The 25,544-nt window shown below is 39.0% G+C and overlaps 2 protein-coding genes across 2 annotated transcripts in view; both read left to right on the forward strand.

Moving 5' to 3' along the window:
• The first annotated feature begins 759 nt into the window (after nt 1-759).
• Nucleotides 760-8,791, forward strand: LOC117994944 (uncharacterized). The gene is made up of 3 exons (XM_069508486.1): nt 760-2,398; nt 3,854-3,956; nt 5,202-8,791. The coding sequence occupies exons 1-3, from the start codon at nt 869-871 to the stop codon at nt 6,062-6,064; spliced, it is 2,496 nt and encodes an 831-aa protein (XP_069364587.1). The 5' UTR covers nt 760-868; the 3' UTR covers nt 6,065-8,791.
• Nucleotides 8,792-10,168: 1,377 nt separating this feature from the next.
• Nucleotides 10,169-25,544, forward strand: part of Cyfip (Cytoplasmic FMR1-interacting protein Sra-1) — a 28,674-nt gene continuing 13,298 nt past the window's right edge. Inside the window, exons 1-17 of the mRNA XM_034983036.2 lie at nt 10,169-10,459; nt 11,525-11,661; nt 12,195-12,374; nt 13,176-13,357; nt 13,977-14,104; nt 15,445-15,542; nt 16,649-16,753; nt 17,356-17,441; nt 18,004-18,124; nt 19,274-19,465; nt 20,019-20,233; nt 20,905-21,035; nt 21,205-21,375; nt 22,652-22,734; nt 23,072-23,214; nt 23,839-24,012; nt 25,166-25,304. Of these exons, the coding sequence (XP_034838927.1) occupies nt 10,384-10,459; nt 11,525-11,661; nt 12,195-12,374; nt 13,176-13,357; nt 13,977-14,104; nt 15,445-15,542; nt 16,649-16,753; nt 17,356-17,441; nt 18,004-18,124; nt 19,274-19,465; nt 20,019-20,233; nt 20,905-21,035; nt 21,205-21,375; nt 22,652-22,734; nt 23,072-23,214; nt 23,839-24,012; nt 25,166-25,304 (2,361 nt within the window). The 5' untranslated portion in view covers nt 10,169-10,383. The remainder of the gene's footprint in view (nt 10,460-11,524; nt 11,662-12,194; nt 12,375-13,175; nt 13,358-13,976; nt 14,105-15,444; nt 15,543-16,648; nt 16,754-17,355; nt 17,442-18,003; nt 18,125-19,273; nt 19,466-20,018; nt 20,234-20,904; nt 21,036-21,204; nt 21,376-22,651; nt 22,735-23,071; nt 23,215-23,838; nt 24,013-25,165; nt 25,305-25,544) is intronic.

Below are 25,544 nucleotides of genomic sequence, written 5' to 3' on the forward strand. Positions count from 1 at the left end.
AGATTGATACACAGATACACACGTTCAACTTATAATACCCCTCTTTTTGGGGCGGGGGTTAAAATAGTTTGAAATAATTCATGTAATACACACATTACACACTACCATGCCAGTGCATCGCCTTATTAGAATTTAGCCTTATTTTTGGCTAGTTAATAATTAGTTAATGTGGCTAATTCCTTTGTACACAATCTCTAAACTAAACTAAAATATCACGTCTAAATCTATTGCTATCCCTTTCATAATGTTGCTTGCGGAAAAGGAAAGCACTAAATTTAGACCTGTTCATTTAGTTTAGTTTAGAGATTGTGTACTAGAGAATCGGCCCCATTATCTCGTTAATATGTATTGGTCAGATAGTCAGAACTAGAAAATAGCTGATAATCTTCAAATGGCTGAACAGATTTTCTTGTATTATAGCTCGAACAGGCTTATATACATAAGAACAATCTTGATTTAAAAAAAAACTAAATCAAAATCGATTTATTTGTTTAGGAGCTACGATGCCACAGACAGATACACACATACACACGTCAAACACATAACACCCCTCTTTTAACGGGGGTTAAAAGAATCTGAAATTATTGTTGGAACTCACCAATAATCCTCAATCGATGTTGACAAATTTAAAATCGATTTCTGATGAATCGATTGCATATAGACATCACTAATGTTAACATTTTTAAATTCTTCTAATGTCATTCTTGCAATTTGCATTGCAGCTAGCTGCCATTATGTTATTGGTCTGTGGCTGCCATAGCCATATTTGTTTTGGTTGACGTTTCTACGTTTCTAATAGCAATTATTGCTTCAAATCAAGCAATTTTTAGTATTTTTTCTGTTTCTTTAGTTTCCCTCTTTTGTTTTCATGTCTAGAAATTGTAATGGTTACATCCGAGATTCGCTGGATTTGTATAAACAGGAGCCTGATGCGGGCGGCGGTTCGTCTGAAATCGAGGAGATTTTGCGCCCTTTCCAGAAAGAAGCTGTAGTGTTATGTGAGCGATACGATTTAAAGCCCTATCTGCTAAAAATGAAAATGGATGTACCGCCAGATTTGAGAGGACCAACGTTTGTGGCATTGCATGAAATTAACAAATACAGAAAAAAATGCTCGGTAAGATTAAGGCGGGAAAACTTAGAGCAACTGAAAGAGGTGTTCATGAGCAACTTGAAGAGAAATATCGTCTATACCACGGATTTTACCTGTACCATATGCCAGAAGGTGTATTTGAGCGAGAAAAAGTTGCTGAATCACCAGGAGAATAAGCATGTAATATGTTATAAACCTGAGAACAAGATACGCAAAAAGGTGTCGTTTTCCGATGAGATTATCGTGCACGAAGTCAAAGAGTACCACAGGTGTCGAAAGTGCCCGAAGATTTACCTAGATTACGACTCCTTGAAGGTCCACATGAAAGAGGTCCACAAAAAACGTAGGTGTTACATATGTGTTTACTGCTCAAAGGATTTTGTTGACAGAATGTTTTTCAAAGTCCATGTTAAACTTCACTGCGATGCGTGCGGATTGTTCTTGCCCAATAAGAAACGTTATTTGGAACATCGGCGAACTGTGTGTAAAATAGTAAAAAAATACGTGTGTAAAACCTGTCACATTTCATTATTCTACTTCATGGATTTGAAAGACCATAGTTACGAACATCTGGGTGAATTTTTCATCTGCGATATATGTAAAGACAGATTTGATGATAAGTGTGCGTTGTCCCACCATATAAAGTTCTTACATTCTAAAAGGCGGCCGAAAATGTTGTATACATCTCATACTACGGGCATGGGCACTGTCCATGTTTGTAAATTTTGTGATGTAAGCTCTGTTAAAGAAGCTTCAATAGTGAAGCATGTAGCTACATTCCCTGAGTATGAAAAGTGTGCTATGACAGGCTATAAGGACTTTTATTTTTGTGATCAATGTTTTGAAAAGTTCAGCACCGAAACTGATATGTTACAACATAAGTGGTCTCATTATTTAAAAAGTGCTCAACAAAACGTGGAGGAATTACCCAAGCCTGTTAACTTACTTAATAAAATTGATGTGCTAGCTGATAACATGATTAAAAACACTCAAAACAACGCAGAAGACACTCCGGAGGTTTTAATCGGTAGTACAACACAAAACACCCGAATAACGGACCCACAAAAACCTTTAAAACAGGTTTATAACGTAAAAACTGAAAAACTGCCTCCGTTACTTCAACCCAGAATCGTTTTGGAAAAACTACCTTTGCCACAAAACACTTTACTGAAAAAGCTTTTGGCACAAAAGACAAAGCATGGCAGTGCCCCCGTTGACATTATTGACCTAACCGATTCAGATCCTAAAACTCAAAAAAAAATCATCGTAGGTCGTAAGACTTTATTATCAAAACATCAATGCAAGGTAAATAGTCTTGTCTCTCTTCAATTCCACACGTCATTGGTGCATGGTGAAATTTTAGCAGCACTATTCATTTCGATTTTGTGCCTTTTATATTGACCCTAGTCTTAAAAATAAAATATTGTTTGGAAAAAATCGTGAACCAATACCTAAAGTAGTACCTTACCCAAGCTCTACGACTGCCTATTAAAATTGTACTGTCTATAATCAGGCCTGTGACTAGGTATTTAAAAAATTCAGTGGGAACTCTTTGATTTTTTTGAACAAAAATAGTCTATGGACCCATCTCCGGGATCTCAGAACAAGGACTGTTAGAAGTAGCCCTATTGTGACACTTACTGTTAGAGCGAGATAGCTAAATGCATTTAAGCTCTTGTTAGAACGTGACAAAATGATTATGTTTTGTCCTTATCACCGTGGCCACTTTTTTTGTTTGTCAAAATGTATTTGTACGTGAGTATTTGACAAACAACGTGAAGTGTAGAAGGAATGACATTTCACAAGAAAATCTGCTTGAGCGAGAGGGACTGAGAGAGCCACGCTAGTTGCAAACCTGTGCCCGGGATGCAATGCAGCTTGCATTGCACCTCTGATAGATTTTATATAAAAAAATATTTTTTTAAAGAATTCCATGGGAACTCTGAATTTCAGGACAAAAAGTAGCCATGTATTTCATTATGTATTCATTCCATTTCCCATAAGTTATCTCTGTATCAAATTTCGTTAAAATTGGTTTAATTAACGGATGGGCCGTGAAAATCTAGCAGACAGACACACTTTCGGATTTATAATATTAGTATGGACTATGGATGAATATCACTCAGTCACAACAAAATATGTTATATTATGTTGATTTGCAGTGCGTTTTAAAATCCATAAATTTGATTTATGAAATCTATGAAAATCCGGTGCAGAATTCTGCAATATAGTTCTGTAGTTCACAGATTTTGCGGCAAAAAAAACGCACGGAAATTTACCGTGGTGCGCGCTAGCTTTAGGGTGAGATCTATAGAGCGCATTCTGACTTAGCTTAGACTTAAGACAGAGTTAAAACGAGTCAGAGCTATATCTCTCACATAAATCTGTCTCGTTTTAACTCAACCTTAAGTCTGAGCAAAGTCAAACCGCCAGGTGAAATTGTGGTCAAGTGCTAACTTGTCTGATCTATCTAAAAAAAAAAAGTAAAACACTAAAATATAATGTATGCATGTATTCGAGAAGGAGCAATTCTAGATTTAGGGGACATGATATGAAGCTACAATATCAGTTGCCATCGTCAAATCCATTAAAACACATATGGAATAAATTGCCTAAGGATGTGGTTATGTCAAGTTCTGTTAACCAGTTCAAGAATAGATTGGACAAACATTTGGAAAACTCGAAGCACTTCTGATATAGACGCATCAGCGAAAGCTGCTTAGTCTATTAAAAATACTAATAATATAATAATGTTTTCAGTTTTGCCTGCACTACTTGTCGTCAGCCTACACCCTAAAGCGACACATATATACAATGCACGGGATTACACAAGGCTCTAATTCCCCCCAACTCATTGCAACAGGTAATCATAATTATTATTCACTAGCTTATGCTCGCGACTTCGTCCGCGTGGACTACACAAATTTCAAACCCCTATTTCACCCCTTTATAGGTTGAATTTTTAAAAATCATTTTATTATTGGATACCTACTTCATAATAGCTATCTGCTATGCGTTGATAGATCAGTCAGTCAGCTTTTCCAGTGACTTTGTCTGTGTGGATTTAAGTTAATAATCCAATGGGAACTTGATTTTCCAAGATAGAAAGTAGCCAAGAATAGATTGGATAAACATTTGGAAAACTCAAAGCACTTCTGATATAAAATTATAGATATCAGCGAAATCTGCTTAGTCTATCCATGATAAAAAAATCACATCGATCTGTTGCTCCTTTGCGACGTGATTGAAGGACAAACCAACAAACAAACACACTTTCGCATTTTTAATATGGGTAGTGATATCTCTATTTTTAACCGACTTCAAAAAAAGGAGGAGGTTCTCAATTCGACTGTATGTTTTTTTTTTTTTTGTTAGATGGCACAATCCGTCATTAACTTGCAGTGTTCTACATGTGTTAGGTTTGCCTTGTACAGTACGCGGCAGAAAGTAATGTACATCGGCCTTTAGAATGACATTTCTGCTTTGTAGAGCGTTGTCTCTGTCACTCATACCTGTATGACGTTTTGTCGGTCTCAACAACAGGGACAACGCTCTACAAACCTGCTATCTCCTAAAGATGTACGTTACTTTCGGCCGCGTACTGTACGTCGGTACGGAACCCTTCGTGTGCAAGTCCGACTCACTTCGGCCCATTTTTAAGGTTCTGTACCTCAAAAGGAAAAACGGAACCCTTATAGGGTCACTTTGTTGTCTGTCTGTCTGTCTGTCAAGAAACCTACAGGGTACTGCCCGTTGACCTAGAATCATGAAATTTGGCAGGTAGGTGGGTCTTATAGCTGGCTTTAGGAGAAAAATCTGAAAACCGTGAATTTAGGGTTAGATCACACAAAAAAAAATTAAATTGTGGTCATGAACTAATAATTAGTATTTTCAATATTCGAAGTAAGATAACTATATCAAGTGGGGTATCATATGAAAGGTCTTTACTTGTGCATTCTAAAACAGGTTTTTATTTATTTTTATGCATCATAGTTTTTGAATTATCCTATAAAATGTCGAAAAAATACGACTGTAGTACGGAACCCTCAGTGTGCGAGCCTGAATTGCACTTGGCCGGTTTTTTTTTATGTTTTTAATTTCATTTCAGGTAACCTCCATTGCAACGCCTGTGAGGAAGATTTCGCGCTACCCTCATTACTACAAAACCATAATTGCATACGAATAAATCTACCCGAGCCGCATTTCCAAGATGCAAGACCTGACATGCAGTTGGATACGAGCGTCTTCAGCCAACACAACGGCTTTGATGATATTGAGTACAACAACGACTATATGAATTCTATAGATTTTGAACTCCCAGCTCCTATCGTCGAGTTAACTGAGTATGACAACGTTAATTTAGGCATTAATGACAATGGTAACCAGATTAACAGACCATTAAATAATTCGACAGCTAATAGCAGACAATTAAATAATGTGGGTCATAATGACAGACTGTTTAATGGCCCGTTGAATAATTTGCCAGTCAATTCTGTCGGTCATAATCACAGACCGTTTAATCCACCGTTAAGTAATTTTACAGTTAATAATGACAGACAGCTGAATAATGTGGTTCATAATAACAGACCGTTAAATAATTTGACGGTTAATAATCACAGACAGTTCAATAATATGACAGTTAACAATAACAGACAGTTTGGTAATATGACGGCTAATAGTCACAGACAGTTTACTGGACATCCCCATAATGGGCCAGTTACTAATGACAGACGGTTTAGCGGTCAATTAAATCATGTGCCACTTAATGACAGACCGTTAACTAATGTGGCAGTTAATAATAACAGACCGTTTACTAATGTGACAGCTAACAATGAAAGACCGTTAAGTAACGTGACAGTTAACAATGACCGGCAGATTAATGGACCGTTAAATAATGTTCAGTTAAATACTTTGCATAGCGGTAAGCGATTACGATATATATATGTGCAGGAGGTACCTATTGAGTTTTAACTTTTTTAAGCACTTTAAATATTAAGGCTGAGTTTAGTATATCAATTTCAGCCGTATTTCAACGGACATAAAGCTGAGTTTAAGTTGTTATCAAAAATATCTGTCTCATGTATGCGCTGGTTCTTATGACTTGGTTTATTTGTAAATATTGCAATTGTGTTGATTAAGTTTTTATGAAAGTACGAGGATTTAGTATAAGAATCACCAACATATTTTTTTTGACGATTTTATAGTTAAAGTGAAATGGATCTTATTCACCTTGTTTTAAAGCTCATAGGTTTACAGTGTACCAAGTACAAGTGGAAACAGTGAATTTAAAATCGGTATCACTGAATTTTCGACTTTCAATCAAAAACCTTAAAGTCTATTTTATTCTGAACGTTTCAACGCTCGAATTCTGTCTACGTTGGGCTTTTAAGATTTTGGCATAACTGTAGTCCGCCATTTTTCTTTTTTTCCAAAATAACGGCCACGCATAGAACCTCTATATTAATCAATAGCTGGCATCAATACAAACAAGTATTGTATGAGAAAAACCCTTCCAAAGCGTCACGTTTCCGAGTCTGGCCACCAGCCCCCCCGATTGTGTAAGAAAATTATTTATCATTATGGTAATCGTCAAAAAATTCTGCCCTTTGATTGGTTGATTCGCTGTTTACATTTTTTCACAGCCAATCAAAGTTCAGAATTTGTTGACGATTACGATAACGATGAATACGTTTTACTTGTTTGTATGAATGCAGCTATTGATTGATACAGGTTTTATGCGTGGCCGCTATTTTGGAAAAAGTAAAATACTAACCCTATTAAAAATTATTTGGTATCAAAAGATTATGTTGGTTTTCAATAAGTTCATATTACACATTTAATATAAATATAAAATTAGTTGTTTTGTTTAATCCAGATATTATTAGCAATATAATACTTTGTTTAGAAAAATAATATGATTAAGTATACTTATTTAAGTTTAATTTATTTAGTCATGATAAACCCGCACTGCGAATTTTCACCGCGCGGTTTTATCCACAGAATTCTACAACATGTGGCATTAGAAAAAAATAGCGCGAGCGGCTTCCATATAATTTACATGTCACAGAATGGAGAAGTTTCCATTTTTAGGGTCTGTCTTAACTTTGTTGTCTGTCTGTCTGTCTGTCGGTACGTCAAGAAACCTACAGGGTACTTCCCGTTGACCTAGAATCATGAAATTTGGCAGGTAGGTAGGTCTTATAGCTGACATTAGGGAGAAAATCTGAAAACCCTGAATTTGTGGTTACATACAAGAAAAAAAATCTGTTCATGAACAAATATTGATATTTTCAACATTCAAAGTGAGATAACTATATCAAGTGCGGTATCATATGAAGGGTCTTCACCTGTGCATTCTAAAACAGATTTTTATTTATTTTTGTGCATCATAGTTTTTTAATTATCGTGCAAAATGTCGAAAAAATACGAGCCTCCCTCCCTCGTTGCGCAAACCTGACTCCCACTTGGCCGGTTTTTTTTACTATTAAACATCTTGATGCGTGTAAATTACGCTTAAATCTATAAGTACCTAAAGATTTGAACGAATAAGTGAGGCGATAAAACGTTCGTACGAAATTTATTATACAGTACGATAGTAAGAAACTTTGTTTCTGTGGGGCGACCCAAGACACCACACGGCTTTTTTGTAGCGGGCTTCTGGGTTCTAGTCTTTTTAAGTTAACAATTATTTACACCAGTTGAAATTCCAGATGGCAGATTTGGTTTTTGAAAATAATTATGGATGACTGAAAATATTAAATGAATCATATCCTAAAAAAACCGGCCAAGTGCGAGTCAGGCTCGCGCAACGAGGGTTCCGTACAAAAGTCCTATATTTTTGACATTTTGCACGATAATTCAAAAACTATGATGCTTAAAAATTAATAAAAATCTGTTTTAGAATGCACATCCCTTTCATATGATACCCCACTTGATATAGTCACCTCACTTCAAATATTGAAAAAACTAATTATTAGTTAATGATCACAATTTAATTTTTTTTGTGTGATCTAACCCTAAATTCACGGTTTTCAGATTTTTCCCCAAATGTCAGCTATAAGATCTACCTATCTGCCAAATTTCATGATTCTAGGTCAACGGGTAGTACCCAGTAGGTTTCTTGACAGACAGACAGACAACAAAGTGATCCTATAAGGGTTCCGTTTTTCCTTTTGAGGTACGGAACCCTAAAAAATACAAATTATTATTTTTGTTTTATAATTTATAAAATACGCGCATATTGAGTAATATAATTATGCAAAATGGTGTTTTGTGTTTAAGTTATTAACTACTTGTAGTCCGTACAAAACAAAATGACTCCTCACACGACTTTTTAACTCTATGGGTCAAATTTACTGTTATGTCAAAAGTACGGTTCACCTTTAAAATAAGGACTAAAATCGTACTTTTAAGACATGAAATTTGACACAATCCGCAATTTCTCTGGTGCTTGCAAAAATGTTGCAAGCAAAAGTCCATGGGCGGCGGTAATCACTTAATATCAGGTGACCTGTCTGCTCATTTGCACGCTATTTCTATTTTTTTTTTAAATCAAAGTTAAAATGGCGCGAGAGGAGTCATTATTTACGCATTATACATAAAATTAGAACGTATAAGTATAAAGAAGTACCTACTATTAAAATCGGTCCAGAGTACACTTTTTATGTTGTATGTAAAGAAATATAAATTTTACAAAATCAATTACACTCACATTTTTATTTTTTGACTAAATTAGATTTAGGCTTTCTTTTAGGGCTCCGAACCCGAAGTGTGCCAACAGGACCCTATTACTAAGCCTCCGCTGTCCGGCCGTCCGTCTGTCTGTCAGCCGGCTGTATCTCGTTAACTGTAATACGTAGCGAATTGTGCGTTTCTAATGCCGGTATAACAACAAATGATAAAAATTACATAATGACTGCTATGTAATTTATAAAGTACCTATAGGTACATCCGCCTTATTATAAATGCGAAAGTGTGATTGTTTGTTGGTTTGTCCTTCAATCACATCGCAACGGTGCTACGGATTGACGTGATTTTTTGCATGGGTATAGATAAATACCTGGAGAGTGGCTGACTTTTTAACCCGGTAAATCAAAGAGTTCCTACGGGATTTAAAAAAATCTAATTCCACTCTGACGAAGTCACGGGCATCGGCTGGTAGTGTTATATTTTTACGATGCAGATGGAACGGTATAGTATTTATTCCTTCGTATCTACGGAACCCATTGTGGGTGAGTCCGACTCGCTGCTCGCACTTGACCGGTATTGTTTTATTTCATTAATATCTGACCCATAGAGCTGACCTGATCAAAGAAATTGTATGTACTACTACGTAGGACCTGATAGATGGTGCCCTTTAATAGCACATAGTATAGTCCGTAAAAAACACCACCTTATAGCCTATAGATGGTCTAAAATGGGAAGAAAGATGCTAGTCAGGTCAAAAAGTAGCTATCCTTCTTCGAAGGGATTACCTTAGATGGCATAATGGGATTACGAAAGGATAGACCAATAACATCGAGATTTGTGACTGCAAACACGGAACAGATGCAAACCAAATTAGTGCCATTGCTTACGCATGTAGTTACTTAAAATAATGCCTGTTGATGATTTTACTCATAAAAATGCTAAATACTGAGAAAATAATGCTTATAAAAATGATTTAGCATTATTTCTGAATACTTTGAAATAGTTGTTAGATTGCATTTCTAAACGCACATGATCATCCATTTCTAAACGCCAGTTGGGCTGGGCGTCGCCACAACTGTCAATGGTGACAAATATGAGACAAATATTTAGATTTTAGTGATGTGACCAAACGAATAATGGCCATCCTAACGATTTACTAGAATTGGCATTCGACTTTTTTTTTTTGCGGACATCGGATAGTTGTGATATTATTATGGCTAAAACTTTTTTTAATTTAATGAAATAAGACTTGTATAATAATTATGAAATTGAATTCAAAATTAATCAATATAAAGATTTTCGAGTACCCAATCGATATTAAAATCGAGTAAGACAACTCTTTCAAGGCCCAACACTAGTGACTAGTACTTTAATTTTGATCCTCATTTTATCATTAGATTTTCAGAGTCTGATTATGATAATATTTTGTAATTATTTACTTTACCATTCTTTTAAGTTTTAAATAAAAAAATGAGCATGATGTTAAGTAATCATACATGTGAACTTCCGTAGTGTTATTTGCTTTTTAAAGAGTGCCGAACTGCCGACCGTAAATCAGTTTACGAAACTGTGTATTTTGTCGATTATTCGTAAAAATAATCATGTCTGTGAGTGAAAAAGTATCTCTTTCGGATGCCCTGAGTAACGTGGATGTTCTGGATGAACTATCTTTGCCAGGTAAGTGTTACAAAACTTTATTATTGGTACATAGCTGCTTGCTATAGTTTCTACATATCCGGCCCAATATTTATCGTAGAAAAACTATTTCTAACGCCCTTCCGTCCGGTATTTGTGATATATATCACCTCATATCCTGTCTATGTGAAATTCAGATTATTACTTTGTCCAATGGCCTTACCTAACAGCCTAATTACTATGCTATGGAAAGAAATTATTGCTAAATGAAGGTTCTAAGTTCGATTCTCAATTAAGTCGTAGTTGAAGTCAGCTTATCAGCAGTTAAAGTCATCATCGCACTGTTGCTAGAGCTATAGCATGTTGGCCACTTGGAGTCAATGCAGCGTACTAGGCAAGGCATTGACCCGAGTTTTGCACCCTATACATTGCGGGTTTGAAACATACTAAATCACTAAAACTACAAGATGAGGCCAATGTTTATAGGTATTGGATTGTGTTTATGGATTATAAATAATGCTAAGTTTTTGCTAGCGTTCTGGTTACAGCCTGTATAACATACAGTATGCGGCCGAAATAATGTACTTCAATCTTTAGAAGGATAGCAGATTTGTAGAGTGCTGTCGCTGTCGTTGAGTCTGACAAAACGTCATATAGGTATGAGTGACAGAGACAACATTCTACAAAGCCGAAATGTCACTCTAAAGGCCGATGTACATTACTTTCGGCCGCATCATCATCATCATCATGATCAACCCATTACCGGCTCACTACAGAGCACGGGTCTCCCTCTCTGAGAGGGGTTTTGGCCATAGTCTACCATGCTGACCATGTGCGGATTGGTAGACTTCACACACCTTTTAGAACATTATGGAGAACTCTCAGGCATGCAGGTTTCCTCACGATGTTTTCCTTCACCGTTAAAGCAAGTGATATTTAATTACTTAAAACGCACATAACTTGGAAAAGTTAGAGGTGCGTGCCCGGGATCGAACCCCCGACCCCCGATTAGAAGGCGGACGTCCTAACTACTAGGCTATCACAGCTTACGCAGGCTTCGGCCGCATACTGTACAAATAATATTCTGACTTTTATTTTTTGTCACAGATGAGCAGCCATGCATCGAAGCAGCACCCTGCTCCATCCTGTACCAGGCCAACTTTGACACCAACTTTGAAGACAGGAATGGCTTCGTCACAGGCATCGCCAAGTACATTGAGGAGGCCACTGTGCATGCCAACTTGGTAAATACTCAAAACTGTTTTTTAGGGTTCCATATTAATAGGTTTGGATTAGTAAATCAAACAGTTGAGTTCACCATTAGAATATGTATTCACTGAGGAGTGCCAACATGAACTAATTGTCATACACTTTTTGCAACCTACCCACTTACATTAACTTTATTCATACAACAAAGTAAGAAGTAGGTATCTACTCTAAACACAAATTTTGATATACATAACACATATCTCACATATGGAACCCATAATTTCGTTTCTCCTTTTGAGATACTATAAAGTATCACTTTGTTATCTATCTGTCTGTCTGTCTGCCTGTCGGTCTGTCTGTCTGTCTGTCTGTCTGTCTGTGTGTCTGTCTGTCTGTCTGTCAAGAAACCTACAGGGTACTTCCCGTTGATCTAGAATCATGAAATTTTGCAGGTAGGTATGTCTTAGCAGACATTAGAAGAAAAATCTGAAAACCGTGAAGTTGTGGTCCTATCACAAAAAAAAATGTTGTGAACAAATGATTATGTACTTAATACATTTCCTTTCAGAATGAACTTTTAGAAGAAGGAAATGCTCACGCTGTTATGCTCTACACCTGGAGATGCTGCAGCCGAGCCATACCTCAGCCCAGGTCCAACGAGCAGCCAGACCGGGTCCACATATACGAGAGAACCGTGCAGGTGTTAGCGCCCGAGGTGGACAAGCTGCTGCAGTTTATGTACTTCCAGGTCTGTATTACTCCCCTGATTACACCTGGTACATAACACACTTAGTACAGTTGGTGGACCTGGTACATATGGTACCTGGTAGAGTGATAATCCTTGTTTTCTCTCGTAGAGCGTAAAGCAATCGAACGCTTCTGCGGTGAAGTGCGTTGCCTCTGTCACGCGGAGAAGCGTCGTGATTTCGTTTCTGAAGCGTACCTGCTCACGTTGGGGAAATTCATTACTATAATCCTTGTTATGTTTTTCTCGTAGCGTAAAGCGATCGAACGCTTCTGCGGTGAAGTGCGTTGCCTCTGTCACGCGGAGAAGCGTCGTGATTTCGTTTCCGAAGCGTACCTGCTCACGTTGGGGAAATTCATTACTATAATCCTTGTTATGTTTCTCTCGTAGCGTAAAGCGATCGAACGCTTCTGCGGTGAAGTGCGTCGCCTCTGTCACGCGGAGAAGCGTCGCGACTTCGTTTCCGAAGCGTACCTGCTCACGTTGGGGAAATTCATTACTATAATCCTTGTTATGTTTCTCTCATAGCGTAAAGCGATCGAACGCTTCTGCGGTGAAGTGCGTTGCCTCTGTCACGCGGAGAAGCGTCGTGATTTCGTTTCTGAAGCGTACCTGCTCACGTTGGGGAAATTCATTACTATAATCCTTGTTATGTTTCTCTCGTAGCGTAAAGCGATCGAACGCTTCTGCGGTGAATTGCGTCGCCTCTGTCACGCGGAGAAGCGTCGCGACTTCGTTTCCGAAGCGTACCTGCTCACGTTGGGGAAATTCATTACTATAATCCTTGTTATGTTACTCTCGTAGCGTAAAGCGATCGAACGCTTCTGCGGTGAAGTGCGTCGCCTCTGTCACGCGGAGAAGCGTCGCGACTTCGTTTCCGAAGCGTACCTGCTCACGTTGGGAAAATTCGTCAACATGTTTGCTGTGCTCGATGAACTGAAAAACATGAAGAGTTCAGTTAAGAATGACTATTCTACATATAGAAGGTTAGTATGCTATATTATTATTCTAACTCACACACGTTTGCTTGCTTGATATCGCTGATGATAATATTGTTAAGGAAGAGCGGTGTCTTCTGGCACAGGACTAGTTCGCCTACTCCTAAAAGAAGGGTCTAACCTCCTAGAGCTACCGTAAACTTAAGATATCTGAAACAAACTATTTTATTGATTTAGTATTGATTCATTCATATTAAATTAGCTGATGCCTGCAATTTCACTTTTCATAAGTCGCATCGGCAAAATTCGTTTGCGCAGAAAAGCGCAACCAAACGCCGACTAAAATTGAATGTACACCAATGAAATACAGACCAGAACATTATTGCTTGACGTTAAGATTTTAAACACAAGAACGCAGACTCGTGCTATCTCGCTCATAATGTCGCGCGTATAAAACATGGCGCGTAGGCATCAACCAATAGCGGACGGACACGCGCTATGATTGGTTGAGTTATTTTCGCGTCACTCAAAAATAAGATTTCTGCGCAGGTTCATCGGCGCAAATTATAAAGGTGGTAGTCCTGTATTGACACTGGCTTTCAAAGTTCAAACTAGCTACAATCACGGTCCGGAGGCTGGATAAGTAAAATGATCTGTTCTCCTCCAGGGCTGCCCAGTTCCTCAAAGTGATGTCGGACAGCCAAAGTCTCCAGGAGTCCCAGAACCTGTCCATGTTCCTGGCTACACAGAACAAAATCCGTGATACGGTGAAGGATGCCCTGGAAAAGATTACTGGTAAGTAAATTATCTAAAAAAAAATATTCCGGGTTCCGTACAAGAAATAACCCCTCTTGAATAACCCCATGTTGTAATCTAATGGGAACATCGCCGATGGGAGTTGATTCCACAGTTTGCATGTGCGTGGAAAAAAGGATCTGGCACAACGGGTGGTCGAAGTGCACCAGACACCTAGGTGGTGAGGGTGGAATTGTTTGCTCGCTTTCCGCTCGTGTGTTGTAGAAAGAGGAGGGTGGAATGAGATTAAACAACTCTTCAGAGCACTCCCCATTATAGAGGAGACAGGACAGCTTACGTCTCTGCAGCGCTCCAGGCTTTCCAACGAGCCAGTTAGTTTGGGATCGTACACAAGTCGAACAGCCCGCCTTTGGATCCAATCAAATGGAAGGAGTTGGTACTGGGGTGCTCCGGCCCAAAGGTGAGAGCAGTACTCCATGTGTGGGCGGACTTGCGCTTTATAGAGAACTAGCTTATGCTCGCGACTTCGTCCGCGTGGACTATACGAATTTCAAACATCTATTTCAATTTTCAAAAATCCTTTCTTAGCGGACGTCTACATCATAATAGACTAGCTGCATCATCATAGTAGAATAGCTGCATGCCAAATTTCAGCCCGATCCATCCAGTAGTTTGAGCTGTGCGTTGATAGATCAGTCAGTCAGTCAGTCAGTCAGTCAGTCAGTCAGTCAGTCAATCAGTCACCTTTTCCTTTTATATATATAGACTAGCGACCCGCCCCGGCTTCGCATGGGTGCAACGTAGATCCTAATGTGGTGTCATTGAGGTGTCATTGCCAGAGAGGATTTTTTTCCAACCTAATTCACATTATTTCAATTTCTCTAAAGATCTCTATTTTTTTGAGAATTAAACTGTAGCTATAAACCTTCCTCTTGAATCACTCTATCTTTTGGTGAAAACCGCATTAAAATCCGTTGCGTGGTTTAAAAGATCTACGCGTTCATACATACATACAGACGCGGGAAGCGACTTTATTTTATACTATGTAGAGAAGAGCCTGTGCTCGGGCGCGAAGTACCGCTTTGCTCTGTTGAGCACCCCAAGCTTTTTGGAGGCTAATTTGGCCTTACTTTCCTTTTTTAATTTTTGCGAATTATGTCCAAATTATAATTTTGTTAATTTTCATGGCGCAGCGATGGGTTGATGAAATGATTGAAATGAAATGATTGAAATGATTTATTTGTTTTACAGGGTCTTTTTAAAATTGTGCCAGGGACCCTGAAGTAAGTTTGCAAAACCTGTATCTCAGGGTCCCCGTTCTCCCTCCTCCATCAAATGTTGATCATGATGATGATGAGTGTATCTGTTCCGTTTTGCAGGCTATGAGGAGCTACTGGCGGACGTGGTCAACATTTGCGTGCACATGTTCGAGACGAAGATGTATCTCACGCCCTCGGAGAAACACATGCTTGTCAAGGTAATTTGTTACATTCGTTTTTGCTCGCGTCTTCGTCCGTGTTGATTTAGGCTTTTAAAAATCCATACATACATACTATACTAGTTTCCCTTTAACGTAATCTAAAGATAACAAAACTGTATAGAATAAAATAGAATATTTTTTTTATTCAAGTAGACTTATTACAAGTGCTTTTGTAGTTTAATTTACCACTGGTTCGGAATGTTAATACCGAGAAGAACCAGCAAGAAACTCGGCGATTGCTCTTTTCAAGTGATCAATTTACAATATTATTATACCATACTGTACATGCAATTGCAGCCCCGCGCATTGCTGGAGCGAGTCAAATCCAAGCTTTCTTATCATTTACAGTCTTCCATTGTATAATATGCTTTTTTTTTTTTTTTTTTGATATTTCAAAGCTATCTGCAATCAGTCATTGGATGGACTTTTATCAGATTTTTATGAGTGCATTCAAGGTTGAGAGAAGATCACTCCATCAAGAAACTCTTCTCATAATGCTCTCGCTGGCTTTAATATGCTTTTTTTAAGAGCATACTTTTAATAGATTTTTAAACTTGTGTAAAGGCAAGTCTAAAATTGTGGAATTTTATTATAAAATACTAGTTTATGCTCGCGACTTCGTCCGCATGGACTACACAAATTTAAAACCCCTATTTGGACTCTTTAGAAGTTAAATTTTCAAAAATCCTTTCTTAGCGTATGCCGACGTCATTATAGCTATCTGCATGCCAAATTTGAACCCGATCCGTCCAGTAGTTTGAGCTGTGCGTAGATAGATCAGTCAGTCAGTCAGTCACCTTTCCTTTTATATATTTAGACTAGCTGATGCCCGCGACTTCGTCCGCGTGGAATTAGGTTTTTTTAAAAATCCCGTGGGAACTCTTTGATTTTCCGGGATAAAAAGTAGCCTATGTCACCCTCCAGGTATCTATACCTATGCAAAAATCACGTCAATCCGTTGCACCGTTGCGATTGAAGGACAAACCAACAAACCAACAAACAAACACACTTTCGCATTTATATAAGGGTACGGATTACACTCATTCCCACAAATGACTTTCCCACTTAGTGTATGTACTGTAGTGGTGTTATTCTGTTGACAGGTGATGGGTTTCGGACTCTTCCTGATGGATTCGGAGATATGCAACATCAACCGACTAGACCAGAAGAAGAAGATTCGCTTGGACAGAATCGACAGAATTTTCAAGGTAGTTCGTCTCTATTTAAGGCGCTGTCTCCACGAGCGAGAGAATCGCGGCGATATTATCGTTGTGCCACGTATGTATATACTCTCTATGAACGCGTCTCCACACGGCGATGTTATCGTGGCAATGTGTTTTTTAGGGTTCCGTACCTCAAAAGGAAAAACGGAACCCTTATAGGATCACTTTGTTGTCTGTCTGTCTGACAAGAAACCTACAGGGTACTTCCCGTTGACCTAGTACCATGAAACTTGGCAGGTAGGTAGATCTTATAGCTGACATTTGGGGAAAAATCTGAAAACCGTGAATTTAGGGTTGGATCACACAAAAAAAAAAAATTGTGGTCATGAACTAATAATTAGTATTTTCAATTTTCGAAGTAAAATAACTATATCAAGTGGAGTATCATATGAAAGGGCTTCACCTGTGCATTCTAAAACCGATTTTTATTTATTTTTATGCATCATAGTTTTTGAATTATCGTCTGTAGTACGGAACCCTCAGTGTGCGAGCCTGACTCGCACTTGGCCGGTTTTTTTTATTCAGATACAAGTCTTTTTATAAATCCGTCTTTCTAATATTCTATCGTATATTCTTTTTTGTTACAGAACCTTGAAGTGGTACCACTATTCGGCGACATGCAGATAGCGCCTTTCAACTACATCAAGAGGTCCAAACATTATGATCCTAGCAAGTAAGTATTTTTTTTTAGAATAGAATAGAATATGTTTTATTCAAGCAAACTTTTTACAAGTGCTTATGAATCGTCAGGTAGTTTTAATTTACCACTCGTTCGGAATGCCGTTCCTACCGAGAAGAACCAGCAAGAAACTCGGCGGTTTTAATATTTAAAAAAGTATTCCGAACCAGTGGTAAATTTATTTGACAACTAGCTTATGCTCGCGACTTCGTCCGCATGGATTACACAAATTTCGAACCCCTATTTTACCCTCTTAGGGGTTGAATTTTCAAAAATCCTTTCTTAGTGGATGTCTACCTCATAAGAGCTATCTGCATGCCAAATTTCAGCCCGATCCGTCCAGTTGATAGATCAGTCAGTCAGTCAGTCACGTTTTTGTTTTATATATTATACAAGTGCTTGAATCTAAATTCAAGCACCTTTAAAAGTTAATTTGGATAAAATAAAATCTATTTGCATACAAATACGTTTAGAATTCGGACGTCCGTATGCCGTACGTCCAAATTAGACGTGTCCGCACATGAACTTACAGTGAAAATTGTTCTGTTTGTTTCAGATGGCCACTGTCTTCAAGCCCCAACCCTCTCTCTCCTCAAGCAGACCTGATGGTCCACCTGCCACAAATTCGCGAGGAGCACCAGAACTATATCTCCGAACTGGCCAGATACAGCAATGAAGTGAGACAACCATAATCTAAACCATACCAGATCCATACCATAATCCAACCATAATCTAAATATATAAAACCAACCATACCATACCATACCATACCATACCATAATCTAACCATAATCTAAATATATAAAAGGAAAAGGTGACTGACTGACTGACTAATCTATCAACGCACAGCTGAAACTACTGGACCGATTGGGCTGATGGCATGGAGATAGCTAATGACGTAGGCATCCGCTAAGAAAGGATTTTTGAAAAGCAACCGCTAAGGGAGAAAGGGGTGGTTGAAATTTATGTAGTCCACGCGGACGAAGTCAAGTCGCGAGCATAAGCTAGAGTACTTAATCTTCTTCCCCACTCCTAGCACATGCTTGTCGCTTAGTTGGAGAGGCAAGGGGAATATTAGTCATTTAACATGGCTAATATTCTTTTAATTTAAAAAAAAATGACAACGGATCGGGCTGAAATTTGGCATGCAGGTAGTCATGATTAACATAAATAAAAAAATAGGCTAATAAAAAAAGGACTTTTTACCAACCAAAGTTTTTACCAACTAGCATGGTTGCAGCACCCTACAGTATGCGTGTTCTGACTTTTGACACGTATAACGCGTATCAATTAACTCCTCATGCGCCATTTTAACTTTTTGTGTCAAATTTCATGTGAAAAGTATGATTTTAGTCCTTATTTTAAAGATGAACCGTACTTTTGACACGACGGTTGACCCATAGAGTTAAAATGGCGCGTGACGTCATTTCGTGAGGCATTTTGTACGGACTATACTTAAACTAGCTGTGGTAGCTTAGTGGTTAGGACGTCCGCCTTCCAATCGGAGGTCGGGGGTTCGATCCCCGACACGCACCTCTAACTTTTTGGAGTTATGTGCGTTTTTAAGTAATTAAAATATCACTTGTTTTAACGGTGATGGAAAACATCGTGAGGAAACCTGCATGCCTGAGAGTTCTCCACAATGTTCTCAAAGGTGTCTGAAGTCTGCCAAGCCGCACTTGGCCAGCGTGGTAGACAATGGCCAAAACCCTTCCCACTCTGAGAGGAGGACCGTGCTCTGTAGTGAGCCGGGATTATACTTAAACAGTTTTATTTACTGTACAATTTCTGTGTCGTGGATTCAATAGTTTTGTTCTGTTTTACAGGTTACCACGACCTTCAAGGAGGCAGGGTCTGATGCAGAGAACAAGGCAGTGACGGAACTCTGCCTCCGAGGGTTGCAGCTGCTGTCCTCCTGGTGCTCAGTGCTCACCGAGCTCTGCTCCTGGAAGCTGCTGCACCCCACGGACCACGCCACCAACCCCAGGTGTCCCCCTGACGCCGAGGAGTATGAGAGGGTGAGATCTGTATACAGAATCCAGGATGCCATGCGATATTTCCCGAATTACCAGCACTAGAACTGCCAATGCGTTTCTTGGCTTTAAAAAATTCGTTGTTCTGGAATATAAAATACAGGATGACCTGTTACCCAACTGGAGCCTTTTGTTCTTGAATTGGTAGGATTTTTCTCCAAATTTTTTCAGTCCTAACGCCGCAAGGTAGGAGAGGGTGAGATCCAACATACAGGGTCTAGGATGTCAGGTCATATTTCCGAAATTACCACCACCAAAAATGCTAAAGCGGTTGCTGGCTTTGAATTTTTTTTGTTTAGCTTAGTGCGACTGGTCACTGCTACAATAAGGCTGGTTCTCCTTTAATGTATACCGAAAAATTCCACTAGATTCTGGGATATAAAACCCAGGATGACTTGATACCCAACTAGAAGTTTCCCTATTTGAGTTTCCAGATTTTTTACCTAAATACTTTTTCTTCCTGACGCCGAGTATGAGTGGGTGAAATCTGAGGGATTTCTGGAATTACCAAGTTTTTCAACATCCCCTTGTCTTTCAGGCAACCCGCTACAACTACACGTCAGAGGAGAAATTCGCGATGATCGAGGTTATAGCCATGATCAAGGGTCTGCAAGTGCTGATGGCCCGTATGGAGACGGTGTTCGCGGACGCGGCGCGGCGCTCCATATACGCGGAGCTGCAGGACTTTGTGCAGCTGGTGTTGAGGGAGCCCCTCAGGAAGGCCATCAAGAACAAGAAGGATCTCATACGCAGGTAGGTTCTCTAAACCATTTTGTCCTTCCAGCCCAGGCAACCCGCTAAAATTACACTTTCTCTGCAAACTTTAGTCACGTATTGGTAGGGGGATTCTGTGCTCCATATACTCGGAGCTGCAGGACTTTGTGCAGCTGGTGTTGAGGGAGCCCCTCAGGAAGGCCATCAAGAACAAGAAGGATCTCATACGCAGGTAGGCTCTCCAAACTCTTTTTGTTTCTAGGAGTTCCAGGTATTTAGCTGGATCCGTGAAAATTATGAACAGATAGACGCCTCAGCAGAAAACATTTCGAACCATTGTCATTGGCAGAGAAGACCTGAAGATAATGGGTAAGTCTAAAAACTGGAAAAGGCAGATAAGGGACTGTGGTGATGGAAGAAGAATCGTGAAGGGTTCCAGGGCCCATAAACAGACGGTTGGTGTGCTGCAGGACGATTATAGGCTCCCAGGAATAGCTTTGACGTCAGCTGAAATGAAAACATACCATCAGCTCGAAACTTCAGTCTAGTGCTGATGTCACTAAAATGGCGGCCACGCGCATTAGCAATTTGCGGGACGTATACCTATCTCACATATCTATCTCACATTCCTTTATACACATAATCACTCATGCTACGTCTATGATGAAGCTCAAAGTTGGGGTAAAAGCTGATTGTATATAAATTTTCAGTATAATAGTGTCCGTCCGTGAGACGTGCGGCGACTGGGCGCGCGGCTGCGAGCCTCAACAGGATCCAGCGCTGCGCGGCAAGAAGGACGCGGAAGCTAGCTTCACCATCAAAGTGCCCAGGCGGAATGTTGGTGAGTTTCAATGAGAAAGTTTCAGGGCAACGTTCGAGAAAATTTTCATAGATGGCGCTGAAAACTTCCACCACTAAAGATGAAAAATAATACCTATATCTATATGATCTATGCTTTAGGTCGTGTCAATCCTTACGTACTCATTCTATTTTCACTCCCCTTTCTCCAGGGCCATCGTCCACCCAACTCTACATGGTCCGAACTCAACTGGAAGCCCTGATCTCCGACAAGTCTGGTGGAAGGAGAACTCTTCGCAAAGATCTGGAGGCGGCAGCATTACAGCAGATCGAGTCTTTCCATCGCCAGAGCTTCTTTTGGAGCTATCTGTTGAATTTAGCTGGTAAGGAAACGATTCGTCGTTGTTGTCTGATAGCCACCTGGCGCCTACTGCTGGACTGGCCCCTCTCAAAACTGCCATGCCCCCTTCCAGGTTAGCTCGCTTCCAAATTAAAATTAAAAAAAACCGGCCAAGTGCGAGTCAGGCTCGCGCAATGAGGGTTCCGTACTACAGTCGTATTTTTAGACATTTTGCACGATAATTCAAAAACTATGATACATAAAAATAAATAAAAATCTGTTTTAGAATACACAGGTGAAGACCTTTCATATGATACTCCACTTGATATAGTTATCTTAATTAGAAAATTGGAAATACTAATTACTAGTTAATGACCACAATCTAATTTTTTTTGTGTGATCAACCCCTAAATTCACGGTTTTCAGATTTTTCCCCAAATGTCAGCTATAAGATCTACCTACCTGCCAAATTTCATGATTCTAGGTCAACGGGAAGTGCCCTGTAGGTTTCTTGACAGACAAACAGACAGCAAAGTGATCCTATAAGGGTTCCGTTTTTCCTTTTGAGGTATGGAACCCTAAAAGAAACATTAAATTAAAACTAAAATAAATTAAATTGAATTTATAACCTCATCGAGACCACGGCAACGAGGCATTGTACCCAAGATGCTGGCAGCATCACCCCATAGGATGGCCAAACTAATTCTTTGACCAAGGTAACTGCCAGCTCTCGGGTCCCCGGTTGACTCGATAACTCTTTTTGCAATTTCCTCATATAGAGCTCGAGCCCCCGGGCCCCACGGCCCCAAGGTCTCCACACCAAAAGGCACGAATATGAAGCTCCCGTCGAGGTTTTCATATTTGTACCTCTTGGCCTGTTCAGAGCTGATGGCCGCTGCACCCGCCATAGAGGAGGTCGCCTGAATGTGGGATGCAGCTAAAGTGTCTACACACGTTGCATCCCAAACAAGCGACCTGCCCATCTTCCACGGCACGAGCGTCATACCATCAGGTCTCTTGCCATCGCTACGTGCCAAATTGAGTTTGTTGTGGGCTCTTCTCAGACCTGGGCGCGTTTGGAACCCTCGTAGCTTTAGTTTTAAGTTTGCGTAATAATTATCACCACTATCTACTTAGAAATCCAACATCTGACCATCAGAAAGAGTTATTTATTACCTATTTTGAATAAATCATTTGACTTTGACTTTTGAAATCAATAGGTTCTAGTACAGTTGGCACATGGGCGGTGACAAGGGACCTCTGGATGATGTCGTTTAGGGTACTTGATTGTATTATTTTAATATTTTATTTATCAACAGATTCTCTGGCGAAATGCTGCGACTTGTCCCAACTGTGGTACAGAGAATTCTACTTGGAAATGACAATGGGCAGGAAAGTCAATGTAAGTTGTATGACTATTGTGACAAGTTAAACTCAAGTTTTGTTATGTTCAATCAAATTAGAACAGTATTATTAATTACTAGCTAATTTTCGCGAATTCGTCCGCGTGGACTACACAAATTTCAAACCCCTATTTATATACCCCTTAGGAGTTGAATTTTCAAAAATCCTTTCTTAGCGGATGCCTGGATAATAGCTATCTGCATGCCAAATTTTAGCCCGATCCATCCAGTAGTTTGAGCTGTGCGTTGATAGATCAGTCAGTCAGTTACCTTTTCTTTTTATATATTTAGATTAATATTCCCTATTAGTTATTAAAGTCAGTCTTTTCCACACAGAAATGTATGGTCCGGCATCAGCACAACGAAGAGTGTAACGATTTGATCACCATGGAGAAGCGTATCCAGTTTCCAATAGAGATGTCCATGCCGTGGATCCTCACTGACCACATCCTGAGGAGCAAGGAACCGGCTATGATGGAGTAAGGACTTATTTACTACCTTATTGTTAATTGTATCATTGATTTTGTCTTTAATATACATCGGGAACATGAAAGGTCATAAAGAGCCCCCTTGTATTAGCCCATGTATGGTGCACTTGCAGGTCAACACTTACAGGTATTTCTTTTATAAGTGTCATGCTTTTAGATATTATTATTAAAATTAGTTAGTAAACTTAAATAGTTTTATTATTTTTGCAGCGAATTTCTTATTCAAGAACATCTTGTGAGATATTATAGAAGGCCTACGACAAAGCGACTATACTGTTATGTACCTTCTTAAAAATCTGTTACCTTACTTAAACTTTCGAGTAACTACCTCAACTTAACTTACTTTTGAAAAACTACATAAATAGCGACTATAATGTAAAATTTTTATACGAAAAAATGTCTTAGTACCAAGATAAAATAGAATAGAATATAGTTCTGAATCATCATGATCAAACTATCTAAACGAGTGATATTTAATTTCTTAAAAACGTACATAACTCCGAAAAGTTAAGGTGCGTGCCCGGGATCGAACCCGCGAACTCTTGAATATGAGGCGGACGTCCTAAACACTAGGCTATTACAGCTCTTTTAGTTCTGAATGTTTTTTCATTTCAGATACGTCCTCTATCCCCTAGATTTATACAACGATTCGGCCCAATACGCTCTAACCGTCTTCCGCAAGCAGTTCCTCTACGACGAAGTGGAGGCCGAGGTCAACCTGTGCTTCGACCAGTTCGTCTACAAGCTGTCCGAACTCGTCTACGCCCACTACAAACAGCTGGCTGCGAGGTAACTATTCTTCTACCATAATAATAATATTTCGTCTATTTGTCTACGCACTATTGTCGTACCTACTCCTAGCACGCACAAGCCTGACGCTTAGTTGGAGAGGAAAGGGGAATATTAGTCATTTGACATGGCTAATATTCTTTAAAAAAAATACTAATAATAATAATAATAAATAAATACACTTTATTTGCACAACCACAAGAAGGATTACATTAAAGAATAAACAACACAGACAGAAGGAAGATACAAAAGGCGGCCTTATCGCTAATTAGCGATCTCTACCAGGCAACCTTAAAGATTGGAAAGTATAAGGAAAATTAGACTGCAGGTGGTGTGTACTACTAATAAACATACATTAAAATAACTTTATACATTAAAAAAATACATACTAATACAGCCATAACTATATGTACAGTTAGCTATGTAGTATGTATTATTTATTTAATTATACTATATTGATTTTATATAGTATTTATATACATGTATATATTATATTATATTTTATAGTATGTACCTATTAGAGTGTATATGTTTATATTTACCTATATATATATATATATATATATATAATATTTATAGCTACATTGCGACTCCCCGTCTTACAGTTCTATAAGTTCTTAAGTATGGGTTGCCTGGAAGAGATCACTTTAGTGATAAGGTCGCCCTTTGTTTTTTAAGTGTATCCTGTATTCTTACTCTCTGTAAATCTATTAAAAAATTTAATTAATACATAAACCACTAATACATGTATTAAATAATATGTATAATACCAATATACTAATAAAATAGACTAATATATACTCTATAATCGTACTTAAGGAGAAACTAAAATATGATCCACCGTACCATACCACCATTCCATCTACCATGGACACACTGTTCTACGGAACCCTGCGTTTTTTTAAAAAAGTTTAGTAAAAAAAATTCAAGCTCTATTTAGCAAGTGGTAATTGCTCCAAGTTTTTATTCTACACCTCAAATTTCATCTGCATCAGACGACTTTCTTTTAAGGAACCACTCGAAATCAAAAGAATCTTTAGGAATTTCTCAATTTATTTTTGCATGTGATAATTGCCCAAGGTTTTCAACCTATTCCTAGAATTTCATTCATCGCAGATAATTTCTTTCTAAGAAACCAGTTGCTCTATTCTAGTATGTTGCTGGATAAACGCTACCGCGCCGAGTGTGCGGCCCGCGGCGCCAGTACCGGGTGCGGCGCGGGGCGGTACGCGTCGCTCCTGAGGCAGCGGCACGTAGCTTTGCTTGGGCGGCACGTCGATTTGTGTGCCTTAGTGAGTATAATCTTATAAGACTTTTCCGGTTTTAAGCTTGAACCCCTGGTGATCACTACCCCTATTATAAATGCGAAAGTTTGTTTGTTGGTTTGTCCTTCAATCACGTTGCAACGGAGCAACGGATCGACGTGATTTTTTGCATGGGTATAGTTTAAGACCTGGAGAGTGACATAGGCTACTTTTTATCCCGGAAAATCAAAGAGTTCCCACGGGATTTTTAAAACGTAAATCCACGCG

This window comes from Maniola hyperantus, chromosome 28 (genome assembly GCF_902806685.2).
Source record: "Maniola hyperantus chromosome 28, iAphHyp1.2, whole genome shotgun sequence".
In the NCBI taxonomy this organism is placed as follows: domain Eukaryota; kingdom Metazoa; phylum Arthropoda; class Insecta; order Lepidoptera; family Nymphalidae; genus Maniola; species Maniola hyperantus.